Source organism: Arvicola amphibius, chromosome 12, assembly GCF_903992535.2.
Source record: "Arvicola amphibius chromosome 12, mArvAmp1.2, whole genome shotgun sequence".
NCBI classification, from domain to species: Eukaryota; Metazoa; Chordata; class Mammalia; order Rodentia; family Cricetidae; genus Arvicola; species Arvicola amphibius.
In genome coordinates this window covers 34,112,815-34,126,432 of record NC_052058.2, presented here as the reverse complement: position 1 = coordinate 34,126,432, position 13,618 = coordinate 34,112,815, and the positions used below count along the sequence as shown (strand labels likewise).

Genomic DNA, 13,618 nt, shown 5'->3' with positions numbered 1-13,618 from the left:
GCCAGTTTTTACAGAGTGTGCTCTGTACGAGTGGCCTGTACTAGTTAAGTGGACTCACATACACAAAGACTAGGAGACAGGACAATCTACAGCACACACTGTCTCAGGTTTCAGAGCTCCTCATTTGTTAGCAATGGGGCCGGAGACACATGGCTCTTAGGAAAGGACAGGTCTTTATAAAGGCAAACAATTCTGTATTTAACCAAACAGTATTACAAACACTGCCTCACAGAGTGCTAAAGAATGGAGGAATCATCTGGCTTATAATACATGCTAAATTCTCTACTTTATTTCATAGCAGCAACACAGTCACAGTCATGCTTTCAAAGTGTTAGAGGGCTGCACACGACACTCACCTACTGCTCACCATCACTAGTTAAACAGCCACTTGAGGGAAGTTCTACACAGCAGAAAGAACCACCGATAGGAAATTTTTGACTTAACAGATTTAAGGGCAAGTTAGAAGACAAAAGTGACTCCTATAACCACTTGATTGCTGAATTCTTCTACACTGTTTTTACTTTAAAATGTCATTTTATGTGTATGAATGTTTTGCCTGCAAGTGCACCACATGATGTCTGGTGCCTGAGGTCAGAAGCAGGCATCACATCATTGGAACCGGAGAGATGGATGGTTGAGTCACCATTGACACCAGCCATCATGTGTAATCAAACCAGGTCCTTTGCAAGAGCAGCAAGTGTCCTAACTGATGAGCTAGCTGTTCTCCGGCCCCCAAACTGATTTTTAAGATCTTTATGCTGAAACTGTTACTAGTACAATCTGCTGAGAAAGCTGTTCTCTTTCAGAATGTGTAGCTTCAGGAGTGCTGAGGTAAGGTGCCTACCAAAAGGTGGCTCTACCCTGGCAAACGACTGGGTGACATGATACACCCAGACATCATGTCCAATAGGAACAACCTCTACAATGCTTTAAAACATATCAGAACCTTTGAACAAGTCTTTTCAAATCAGTTGTTTATTACAATATCCATCTTTGCTACAAAATAAATTTCTTGGCTTTTTGAGACAGGGTCTGTCTATGTAGTCTAGGCTGGCCCTGAACTTCAGATCCCTCTGCTTTGCCTCCTCAGTGCTGGGGATTACAGAGTTAAAGGTGCACATTGCCATGCCTGGCTACTTGAATTCAGGGTCTTGAGTATGCTAGGCAAGGCTCCCCTTAATTAGGTCACTGGTCCCTCTGTAAATCCTCACCAGAGGAAAATATGACTTGGAAAAACAGAACCACAAAACCAGGTTTATTAAATATTTACTTGGAATAAAGCACTCACAGGTACCCCCAGGTCTTAAAACTATCTTTTTATTATAGATTAGACTGTTGTTTCAACATAGAGCTTGTTTTTGTCTTCTGAGTCAGGGTCTTATTGAATAGTTCAGGTTGAGCTTCAACTCACAACCTTCCTGGCTCAGTCCTCAGAGCTAGTATTGCAGGCAAGTTGTCACCAGGGCTTGAGGACTTTATTTTAGGGAATTCAGGTCTAAGGTCACTGTGGAGAAGAGATTAGATACAGAAGCTGAAGGCTGGAAAAAGGATGTCAAGGAACAGATGAATGTTCCCTTAATGAACACTGGGAGACCTGGGCATGAAGGCACAGGCCTGAATTTCCAGCAAGCAGGAAACTGTGGCAGAAGAACAAAAACAAAATCCCCAAAACACTGAGAGAGAAGACAGCTTACTTGGGGGTGGTAGAGACAGTGTAAAGTCTACTGAACTAGGGATTATTTTTAAAAATGTTTTTTTTTTTTTAATCCCAAGCACCTGTATTTCTAAGACCGGAGGCTATGATTAACAACTTTCTCCATTTGAGAGATAAAATCTTCCTCTATTGCCCAGAGGCATCTCAAACTGAGTTCAAAAGATCCCCAGGCCTCAGTCTCCTGAGTAGCTGGGGAAATTTAGGTTTTTGGCAGAGAAAATCCCCACTGAAAGGAAAGTTCCTCTTATGTGTTTTGAAACAAAGGATCAGGGTCCATAGCATTCAGGTTTGCTAACCATCTAATATACACTGTTTACTTTCTAAAGGGCTTTCATGGCTATAAAATCTTTCCAGTTCATAAAGTTTTTCAGATTCCTTAAGATGTTAAGTACATTTAACACTTTATAATGACCACTTTTCTTCTTGCTGCATCATCATGCAGTGCTAACTAACTACAAGTAGTCACTGCTAACTAACTACAAGTCAGTTTCTCTGCTTCTTTTCCTGGGACAGAACCACTCTTCCTCTCTTCCCCACCAGTCCCTTTGTAGAGACTGAGCAACCGCATCTTTGACTCTGAGCAAGAGCTATGGCTACTGCAATCTGGGAAGGCTGATGGTATTTGCTGCTAAGTTCAAGAGCATTTAAAATGACACACCATGGCAAACTTGAATTGCTTTAATGACTTTGGGGAACAGTGACAAGACAGAAAGAGGTCTTGGGCTTAAAATTACCAAATCACAGGGAACAGAAGTGCTCCCCTGAGAGTACAGAAAACGCTGCCTGCCCTTTGGAAAGACAAGGACAATTTAGCATTTGCAATACAATGCATCTTGCTCCAACACCTTCACTTGCTGGGCAGGGGAGAACAAAAATGTTCCTGGTTTGGGGAGTGAGGGAGTGGTAGGAAGAAGGAAGGTGAAGTACAATGGCCACCCATTTTATATGATTTTGGAACTGCACAGGAAATTAGAGGTCAAAGTGGCTCCAACAGCTTCTAGCAGAGGGAACTACTGAGCTAAGGGACAATTAGCCTCCAAAGGTAAGCCCTTGAAGTGGGTGGACTCAATGAAGATTTGGTAAATCATTGACCCCTTAGCCATAACCTTTGTTCCACCACTGGGAACACCATCACAGCCTCAGTTTTTCTGGTGCAGAAACATTTCTACAATTTACCCCCATTTTAACTCAGCTGGTAGCAAAAAAGACTCCTGGATAGTAGAGGCAGACAACGGTCTAGCCCACTTGGTTCTCAACCTGTGGGTCACGAACCCACACAGGGCTCATATAGCATATATTCACATCACGATTCAAACAGCAAAATTACAGTTATGCAGTAGGACCGAAATAATTTTGTGGTTGGGGGTCACCACAACATGAAGAACTGCTTTAAAGAGACCCAGCATGTCAAGAACCTGTAGTCTAGTCCAAACTCCCCTGTGCTCACTTGCCAGTCCAACCCCCATTAAGGCTCCCACTCAACAGCAAAAGAAAAGGGTGGTTTTCCTTTTACTCTTAGGTATTCTTTTAGTACCTTTAAAGCTGTATTGTGAAATGTATTGGGTAGAAAATGAAAAGAAGGTTTTTTACTTGCCTAAAGAAAGCAATGTGCCTAGAAACGTCAAAGCTACACACACTCACAATTTTAAACCACGGGATACCTTGATGACTACCAAATTTAACTGACTCGACCATCTAAGGACTCTACCTTTTGCCGAGGCTCAAATCTGGTACTAGCCAGGACAAGAACACACCCCCAAGGCTATTTCATTCTATTGGCTGGCAGGCAGTTCTGTAGTCTACACCCTTTAGATTTAATGTCAGGACGCCCTATGTTTGTCAGAAACGTTACACTGCTCGATTTTCTTCTCTTTCTTCTTTCTTTCTTTCTTTCTTTCTTTCTTTCTTTCTTTTTTCTTGAGGGGAGGAAAGGGGCACAACACAAAAAGTCATCAGTGTAAAAATTCCATTAATTTGTAAGATTAGTAAGATCCGTTGGTCAATAAAACTTTCTAGATTCCAACTCCGGAAAGAAAACCCTTTTCTCTGTTCTTGTATTATGGCTATTGGTGTTACAGGCTCACGCTGGGTGACAGGCACCGAGGCCAAAAGGAAACCGGTGCAGTGTCCTCGGCGCAGACAGCATCAACACATGCAGAGGCCCGGGGTGAAGGGCTTGCCCAGAAAGAAGGCTGGCAAATTACGTGGTAGTTTTAGGGCGGAAAAAAAAAAAATCAGTATCCTCTAAGGCTGCCACACCCTAGGCGGGGAGCTTGGAGGGGGGCACGGCCTGCAGTGCTGGGCCGGGCCGGATAGCGGCCCGGGCTCTGGGAGGCTAAAGGGGAGGGAGGGCGGGAAGGGACCGGCGGGCGCTCACCTCCCTTGCAGGGCGTGCGGTGCTGGCTGTGCTGGGCCCGGTAGCCTTCGATGACCTCCCAGGAGCCGTCGTCGCGCCGGATGGGGAAGGAGAGGCTCAACACATGGTTGCAGGGCTTGATGATCCGCAGGATGCCGCGCACCCGGTTCCGCTTCTGCTCCTCGCTCTCCCGGGTCTTCAGGTCCTCCACCAGCTTGTCCTCCACGATGCTTGCGCCACGGTCAAAGAAGCCCTCCACCATCTTAAAGAAGTTGGGGTCGTCTTCACGGTCGGCGGCCGCCTCGCTGTAGTGGCGCCGGGCTGCCGGCGCGAGCCCGGAGTGCGGGACAGCGGAGGGTTGTCCGCGGGCCCAGCCCAGCAGCGCGGCCGAATCCGCGGCCGCAGCGCCCAGGGCAGCGGGCCCGGAGCGGGACAGCAGCAGGGCTTCTCCCAGGCGGCGGTACATGGCGGCGGGCTGAGGAGAGAGCGGCGGGGCCGGAGGAGAGCAGAGCTCGCAGGCCGGGACCGCGGGAGGAAGGGCTGGGCGCGCGCTGCCCTTTTAAGCCGCGGCTTCCTGCTTGCCTGGCTGTCCCCTCCCCTGCGCAGCTTCTCGCCCCACCGGGAGGACGGACTTCGGCGGCCGCGCGCCGCCCCGGGCGCTGGGCCTCCCCTCCGCCCGCCACGGCCCCCCAGGCGGCGGCGCGTGCGACTGCGGCGTCGGGGGCGCGCAAGCGCGGACGGGCCTGATGCGCATGCTCGTCGGGGCGGGGCTAGCGTGGGCGCGCGCGGACCCCGGTAGGGAGGCTCGGCCTCCTGCGAGAGGCTCGGAGGCTGTTTCCCGCAAGGTCGGTGTCCTGGCGGACGCGCTGAGGCCGAGGCGGTGGGAGCGGACTGCGGGAGGCCACGCGGTCTGGCCAGCACCCCGGCCGCATGAGTCCCGGGCCGCCCTCGGCCGGAACGTAGTGTGCGGGTTCGCGGCGCGGTGCGGCGGGCGGGAGAGCGACGTTAAGCAGCGGCCGCCGTGGCGCTGGGGCAGTTCAGACTGGAAAAAGCAAGAAGCGTTAGGACTAGAGGGAGCCCCTGGCCCCACTGGCCTTTACTTTGCACAAAGTTTTAATGTGTTCTGTTCAACTACTCAGCAATTTCGAGGTAAAATAGTAATGCAAAGCATTCTTGTCTCATGTGTCAGGTTTTTTTTTTTTTTTTTTTGAAAGTCAGTTTCACTTTATAGTCCAGGATGGCCTGAAACTCAACGCAACGTGGCTGCTTCAGTCACCCGAAGGCTAGGATTACAGACCTGTGTCACCACACCCTCTCGTTGTTGTGACTCTACAATGGGCTGAGTGCGTGCCTCCCTTTTCACATTACACCCTAAAGTAAGACCAGGAAACCAGAAATAGGATTAATGCCCCTAGGAATGTCTAGTAGATATGTGTAATTTCTGAGACTCGCTTTACGGATCAGGCTGACCTTGAACAACAGATCTGTCTGCTCCTGCCTCCCGAGTGCCCAGATAAAAAGGACTGTGCCACGGTTCTCTCAATCTCTCTCTCTCTCTCTCTCTCTCTCTCTCTCTCTCTCTCTCTCTCTCTCTCTCTCTCTGTGCATGTATATTCTCTATATGGTCTATATATCATATACATAGACTATATAGAATATATGCTCTCTACATAGAATATATAGAGAAAATATTCTATATATTCCATACATAGGGAGTCTATATAGTCTATATATAGATTATATATACTTTAAGTGGTACAGAATCTGCTTTGTAAATTGTTTCAAAATTTAAATTATAAATTACAAGTTTTATGAATTATAAACACACACTATATATATATATATATATATATATAGTGTGTGTGTGTTTATAATATATATATATATATATATATATATATTTTTTAAATGGCCCAGGATCTGATTTGTAAATTGCAAGTTTCACAATGGTAGCCAGGCTTAGGTGCTGCATGCCTGGAACCCCAGGACCTGGGAGGTGGGGGCAGGAGGCTTGAGTTTGAGACCAGCCTGCTAAATGAGGCACCGTTTTCTCTTAAACAAAACGAATCTACATGAGAATTCAGTTACACACACACGCACACACACACACACACATCCTTTAAGGCAAGTTACCAAATGCCACATTACTAGTGAAAGCACCACGGAGTACCTTGCCAGTTTTATATAAAATAAAGTCTAGTGCTTCCTGACATCATCCCTCTAGTAGATGACTTTATTCATCTATTAAAACATGGAAGAGAAATTTATTATTTGGCTTTTCGAAACAAGGTTTCTCTATGTAGCCCTGACTGCCCTGTAACTCACTATGTAGACCAGGCAGGCTTTGCCCCCGGAAATCTGCTTGCCTCTGCCTCCCACACCAGATTGAGAAATTCTTGTAAATGAGAGGTGACAACCTAGACTGGCTAAATAACATTCATTTACCTCAGTGTACTCTGAAGCAAAATTTATCTTTTTTTAAAACCAGTGTAGCTTATATCTTACCTTACTTGGTGGATAAATGATAAACTCTTAATTACACTTGTATTGTATAATGGTGCTGTTAATTATAGTGTAATTATATTTGTTTTTTTTTTTTTTTTTTTTTTTTTTTTTTTACAAAAAAGATTCTCTGACCTGCATCGTGATTTTGGCTTGATGTGAAAAGATTAAGGTACCAAATTTCCTTTTTACTTGATAATATTATCACTTTATGATTTTACATTGTAAGAAACAAAACATTTCACTTCATATCTGAGGCGGCAGAAGAATAAAGCCCCCAAATTCTGAAGTTTAAGCATAACTCTTACTAGTGTCTGTGAGCACACGGACATGATTTTCTTTCCATGTTAAAATCTTTGATATGTTTTCAGAAGAATGGTGGAAACTTAATTTTATCTTTCTTTCTTATTTATTTATTTATTTATCTATCTATTTATTTATTTATTTGGTTTTTCGAGACAGGGTTTCCCTGTAGTTTCTAGAGTCTGTCCTGGAGCTAGCTCTTGTAGACCAGGCTGGGCTCGAACTCAGAGATCCGCCTGCCTCTGCCTCCCAAGTGCTGGGATTAAAGGCGTGCGCCACCACCGCCCGGCTATTTTTATTTTTTTGTTTTGAGACAAAAGTCCATAACCCAGGCAAGTCTGTAACTCACTTTGTGGTGTAGGCTGGGATTGCTTGGTGAGTTATTGTATCAGATAATTTCCATTCTTGATAACCAAAGCCTTCAAAATAACAAATAAAAATAATAAGTGTTTAGTATTGCCTTTCCTGTGGCTTAGTTACCTGAACCGAAGACATCTTTGGAAGTGATGAGAAATACAGCTGTAGAAATGAGTTTTTCAGTTGCGTGTCTCCAGTGTGTCAGTATCTTCACAGTGACTCTCAGCTGCCTGTAACTCCAGCGCTTGGGCAGCTGAAGCAGGATTGTCTTGAATTTGAGGCTATCCTGGGCTACATAATGAATTCCAGGATAGCCAGCAAGACACTGTCCTAAGAGGGGGGAGAAAGCAAACAAACAAAACAACAACTCTGAGAATCTAATAATGTCACTATTTTTATTAAAAGCTTTTTAAAAGATGTTTTAACGTTACATGCAATTTGCATAAACTTTACTATATATAAATATATATAATATATATAGTAAATATAAATATATATTTATTATATATTTACTATATATTGATAGGTTTTGAAGAATGAGAGTGGATGGGCATGTTTTTGATAACATGCCGTTGATCTCTGACACAGGTGGGCTTATTTCTGATTTGGAGAGGAGCCTGGTGTACATAGTCAGAACCTATCCTCCCCCAAAAGAATGAACTTTTACAAGTCCACCTCTTTAGCCCCCATTTAGTATGTAGTTGTTTTCCTTTCACCCTAAAGGAGATATTGTAACTCCTTACTTGACAGGAGGGACCGAGGCTCAGGGGCACAAGTAAATTGTTGATGTTCACCTATCTAATAAATTGGCTATGGTTAAAAAAATTTGACTTCAAAATTCTGTTAATTTTGCCTATTCAAAAAAAATGTATATTTGCTTTGTTTAGAATTGCATTTGACTGCTTTGTAAAATATATGAATAATAACCAAATTATAGTTTAATTATTCATAGTAATTTCTATTTCAAAAAGAAGCCAAAATTTAACTTGAAAGGAATTGTAGTCTTTGATGGCATCCAACAAAGACAAATTGGTTTTCTGTTCTGTGGCTGAAATGACTTTCTCTTGCTGTTTTACAGTCTTGCCTGTTCTTGATCTAGAGTGCTCTTTTGTGCTTTCAAGTACGTGAGGAAGATTTTAGAAGACTGTTAGAAGTAGACGTAAGAAACACACGGGCAGAAATCGTTGGATGGATTCTTTAGTTAGAAAGGGTTGGATACATGTTCTGTTCTGTACATTTCTAACTAGAGTCATTCAGTATCTGATCTTTAGAGGTTTTCAAAGTATATTAGTGTAACCACTTCATTGCCTGACTGCTCCTCCTCTCTTCTCCTTTTTTGATCTGTCACTGTTTTATGCCCACAACTGTCACATTTTTAAAGTTCACTGGTTACAGATATGCCTTTGTTTATTTTGAACAATTAGGAATAGTATTGTTCTGAACATTCTTATACAGGATTTTCTGTAGAAATAATTTCCGTTCTCTTGGGTGTTTACCTGGGAAGGGAATTGCTAGGTTGTGTGGTCAGTTTGTGTTTACCCTTTTGGGAAACTGTCAAATCTTTTTCAATATTGACCACACTGTTTTAATTTCCACTCTCCCTGTAAATGGATTCCAGTTTCTCTCCTCACCAGTGTTTCTGTCTTTTTGATTATAGCATCTAGTGGTGTTAAGTTGAACCATTAGCCTCTCTTTGGAGTCTAATAGTCAATAATGTGGAGCTTGAGCATCTTGTTGTGTCCTTTTTGGGGGAGGAGTTCAAGACATATTTTCCTGTGTTACAGCCCTGGCTGTCCTAGGACAGTTCTGAAAAGTTATAGGAGAATGTTACCATGAAATTTAGTAGAATAGCAGAACTGGTGCCTCACTGGTGAGCATATTTCAAACTTTGGTATCAGGAATAGAATAAAGATATAAAGAATAGAATAAAATATGTTTTGGATTTATAGATTTGTACACACCTGACTTTAGTGTTTTTGTAGAATTACCTTTTAAAGCACCAGTCTGTGATTTCAAAATAAAATGTGTAGTAAACTAATAAAAAATAAAGTCTACACTTTGAGTTTCCTTTAATTGTGTGTTTGTCCATCCATGTGCACTCTGCTTTAGCTCCCCAAGTGCTGAGATTACAGTCTTGCACCCTCATTTTAAGTTTGTACTTCTTTAGGTAGCTAGTATTTTATTTTACTGTTTTTGTGAGATCTGATCTCCCTGTGTAGTCCTTGCTGACCCTGAGTTAGATCTGTAGCACAGGCTAACCTCAAACCTGAGACCGTTTGTTTCTGCCTACCAAGTATGGGATTCCCGGCATGTGCCACCTTGCTTGTCTTTAATTTCTTCTAAATGTTTTTGTGACAGAGTCCCAAATAACTTGTGCTGACCTCAAATTCATACATAGCGTACTCTGGCCTGCACTCTTAACCCTCTGGTCTCTGCTTCTCAAGTCATGGGATTACTGGGATGCACCACCAACCATACTTATGCCTTTGATGTATTTTAAATGGAATTAAAAAAAAGCTCACTAAAATTGCATCTGCCCTGGTGCATATGTGGAGGTCAGAGGCCAACTTGCTGGTACTAGTTCTCTTCTTCCTCACGTGGATCCTGGGAATTGACCTCATAGCATGAGGACCTGCTGACTACGTGACAATTGTTTTTTAACTTCATTGTTAATGTAAACAAACAATTCTTTACTGTATGTTAATGATCTTATATAGATCAACCATACCGAAGTGACTTCTTATTTTGGTAGATACTTTAGTAAAGTTCTTAGAATTTTCTCTGTATAAGATCCTGTCATCTTTAGAAAGAATTCTGTTGGGGCTGGAGAGATGTCTTAGCGGTTAAGGTCACTTGCTGCCCTTCCAGAGGGCCCTGGTTCAATTCACAGCATGGCACCCACTTGGTGGTTCACAACTCTCTGTAACTCTAGCCCCAGGGGGATCCACTGACCTCTTTTGTCAATCACTGCATTGCATACATGTGGTGCACAGACATATATGCAGGCAGAACATACACATAAAATAAAATAAATATCTTAAGAAGAGAAATCAGAAATTTATTTTAAAAAGTTCTACTTTATTTCAATTTGATATCCTCACCTTAGTTCATAATTTATTTTATGTAGACACAAATAAACATAAGTTTTAGATGTCAGGATTTCTGTTCCCCACATAAGTACACTAAACATTTAATTTGCTAATTACTAAAATGATAATAATATACACAGTCTAGCAGACATTGACTATTATTTAATGCATGGTAAAAAATCTTAAGGCTGATTATACCTCTGCCCCTAGAAATCTTAATCATAGTAGTAATTATAGCTAAAATTTAATAAGTCATTGTACTTCAGCAATCTGTTGTGTATTCTCTTTTCCTTGTCATTGCTTTATTGCCTTCCCTCCTGAAGGAAAAACTGAAATAAAAGGAGGATATGACTACTCCTGAAGTATGCAGGTTTTTATTGTAGATAGAGGAGAGAAAGCACAGAGTCATGCTGAGCATGGCCAGCCGACTAAACTCCATGAGAGGAGCCACCAACCAAGAAAGGTGGCCCAGGCCAAGAGGCCATGAGACTAGCATAGCCAAAATAGCTGGATTATACAGGGATCAGATGGTGGGGGAGGGGGAGAAGCAGAAGTCCAGCCCCTGGGAGGGAGAGGTTTAGGGTAACTGGTGGGATCAGAAGTGCTGGGAGGAGCCACAGGTACTGAGTGATCCTGGGAGGGCTGGCCAGAGTCCACTTTGATGTATTAATAGGCACCTCAGTTAGACATAGGTCCTGGGTTTCCAGCCTTTTGTTGATGACAAAGGGACAATGTAGTCTCTTACATAACTTCTTCCTGCTTAAACTGGGGTGTCTTGGGGCCGAGGAAGGCTGGTATGTTGTACAAAGCCTGCAAAGGAGAGAGGAATGTAGGCTGGGGGACATTTGCTTTGCTCACTGCCCAGATTCTGTGGGACTACCTGGGGCTAGTGAAGTGTAGGCTGCTTTAGAGCCATCTGGGATGTAGGTGCCAAGGAACACCAGGGCTGGCCCATTGCAGGCAGCTTTGGAGCAATCTGCAATTGATTGGAAATCTGTTGGGACAGAATCAAACTAGAAGGTAAAGTTGAGTTTAGGAGAAATTTTTTGTCTTGATTTGACAAATTTTTGAAACTTCTAGTGTCTTGCTATATTAATAGCCACTTCAGCCATTTCTTTTCTGTTTCTGAGATACCCGTACTCTCCTCTCTTTCCTTTCCTTTTCTTCCTGGTATATTAGTGAAAACCCATGAAAAGGAGGAATATGGAGATCTGATACAGACGTCAGTGATAGTTGGTTTTTAAAAGGTTGTGATTATCACGTGGTACATAAAAAGTCTAATAATGTTAAGTGGTAGTGTCTTGCTTTTTATAGCCCGAACTGTCCTTAATCTTCTAGACTAGCCTTGACTTACAATGTGTTGGCATTTCATCATTCTATTTCTTGGGAGGCTGAGGCAGGAGACTTGTCATTTTGGGGCTGGCCTATAAGCTGGGGAGTACCATGTGTTTAGCATTTTATCCTTGTTAGGTTAAGGGACTAGAGGTGGCTCAGAGGTTAAGAGGATGTGCTGCTCTTGTAGGTAAGCTGGGTTCGGTTCCCAGCACCCACATGGTGTAGCCCACAACCACCTATAATTCAGTTCCTAGGATCCAGTGCCTCTGCTGGGAGCTTTCACTTGGTGCTCAGTAACTGCAGGTATACATACACATACACATGAATAAAAAAAAAAAGTCAGGCAGTGGTGGTGCACACCTTTAGTCCCAGCACTTGGGAGGCAGAGGCAGATAAATCTGAGTTTGAGGCCAGCCTGATCTACAAAGAGAGAGTTCAAGGACAGCTGGGGCCACACAGAGAAACTCTGTCTTTAAAAAAAAATCTTTTAAAATGTTAGGTTGAAACACACACAATAAATAAATGTAAGAAAAATATTTTATTTCTCTCCCAAGCAGAGTTAGCTGTCTTCCTATATTTTCCAATAAATCTCTTATGTGAGGTTTGTTGTGAGGTGTGGTGTGACTTTGTGGTATTCTTGTGCTCCCGACTACCAGGATACTGTGCCGCCCAGAGCTGTGACACAACTGTCTCTTGTCACTGAGGTCTGGAGTGAGCAGGTGGGAAGTAGCTAATTTTAAACTACAAGGCAGCACTCACTGTGGAAATGTAGAAAGGGGGTACTTCTTCACTAAGAACAGGTCATCACGTCCTGGAAGGAGAAACCAACTTACCCTTGAGTGCCTGCGGCCTACGGACAGAGTGAGGAACAGCAACCTCCTATTCTGAATGCAGGGCTGTATGGATAAAAAGAAGTTTCATGGGTATTGAGCTCAGCAACATCCCCTCCCCACCCCTACCCTGCAGCATCTGGGCAGTGATATCAGCAACAGAGATGGGATGTATAGAATCCAGCTCTGGGCCCCAAGGCTGTGCTCAGAAGAAAGAGCAGTGGCACTGAAGGAGTGTTTATTTAACTTGGGGGAGGGGGTGCATTGAGAGGGAGGGAAACTGTAGGTGGAGTTTTCCTGTCTGGACTGCCTAGTCCCAAATAAACACGCAGAAACTCACATTAATTGCAAATGCTCAGTTGATAGCTCAGGCTTATTACTAATTAGCTCTTACAACTTAAATTAGCCCATTTTTATCAATCTACATTCTACCATGTAGATTGTGGCTTTACCTGTCCTCCAGCATGTCCTGCTCTACTTTGACACAACTGGCAGAAAAATACAAAGAATTTGGAAAAAACTTGTAGGTCTGTTACATCAATTTCAGAAAGGCATTTGATAGCATTTGGAGGAAAGGACTTTGGGAAACAATGAAGTTCTACAGGTACCCAAAGAAAATCATAAGAATACTAGAACATGCCTATAAAAGATACCTTTGCATCAGACAAAGTCTAGAGAATTAAGTGATCAATTTAAGACAATTGTAGGACTGTTGCAGGGATGTGTGGTGTAGGAGGTCCTTCTGTATTTGTGTTGCTTTCATTGATTGAATAAAGAAACTGCCTTGGCCTTTTGATAGGGCAGCACTTAGATAGGTGGGGAAAAGAGAACTGAGTGCTGGGAGAAAGCAGGCAGGGAGGGACGCCATGGAGCCTCCAGGTCAGACATGCTGAATCTTTCCCCGTAAGCCACAACCTCGTGGTAAACACAGATTAATAGAAATGAGTTAGATCAAGATGTGAGAGTTGGCCAAGAAGAGGCTAGATATAATGGGCCAGGCAGTAATTTAATTAATACAATTTCTGTGTGGTTATTTCGGGGGTTAAGTTAGCCGGGTGGCGGGGCGCAGCCCGCTCGATCCTTCTACAACAGATGTGTCCTCTCACCACTATTTTTTAATATATTCCTGGGA

The 13,618-nt window shown here is 43.3% G+C and overlaps 2 protein-coding genes across 4 annotated transcripts in view; one reads left to right on the top strand and one right to left on the bottom strand.

The window, feature by feature from the left end:
- Glud1 (glutamate dehydrogenase 1) overlaps positions 1-4,614 on the bottom strand; it is a 36,480-nt gene extending 31,866 nt beyond the window's left edge. Inside the window, exon 1 of the mRNA XM_038348482.2 lies at positions 4,092-4,614. Coding sequence (XP_038204410.1) covers positions 4,092-4,536 — 445 coding nt within the window. The 5' untranslated portion in view covers positions 4,537-4,614. The remainder of the gene's footprint in view (positions 1-4,091) is intronic.
- Positions 4,615-6,712: 2,098 nt separating this feature from the next.
- Positions 6,713-13,618, top strand: part of Shld2 (shieldin complex subunit 2) — a 92,246-nt gene continuing 85,340 nt past the window's right edge. Inside the window, exon 1 of one of the 3 annotated variants that reach the window (XM_038348476.1) lies at positions 6,713-6,744. The gene's annotated coding sequence lies outside the window, so the exon portion shown is untranslated. The remainder of the gene's footprint in view (positions 6,745-13,618) is intronic. The other 2 variants (XM_038348478.1, XM_038348470.1) reach the window with 2 other exon arrangements.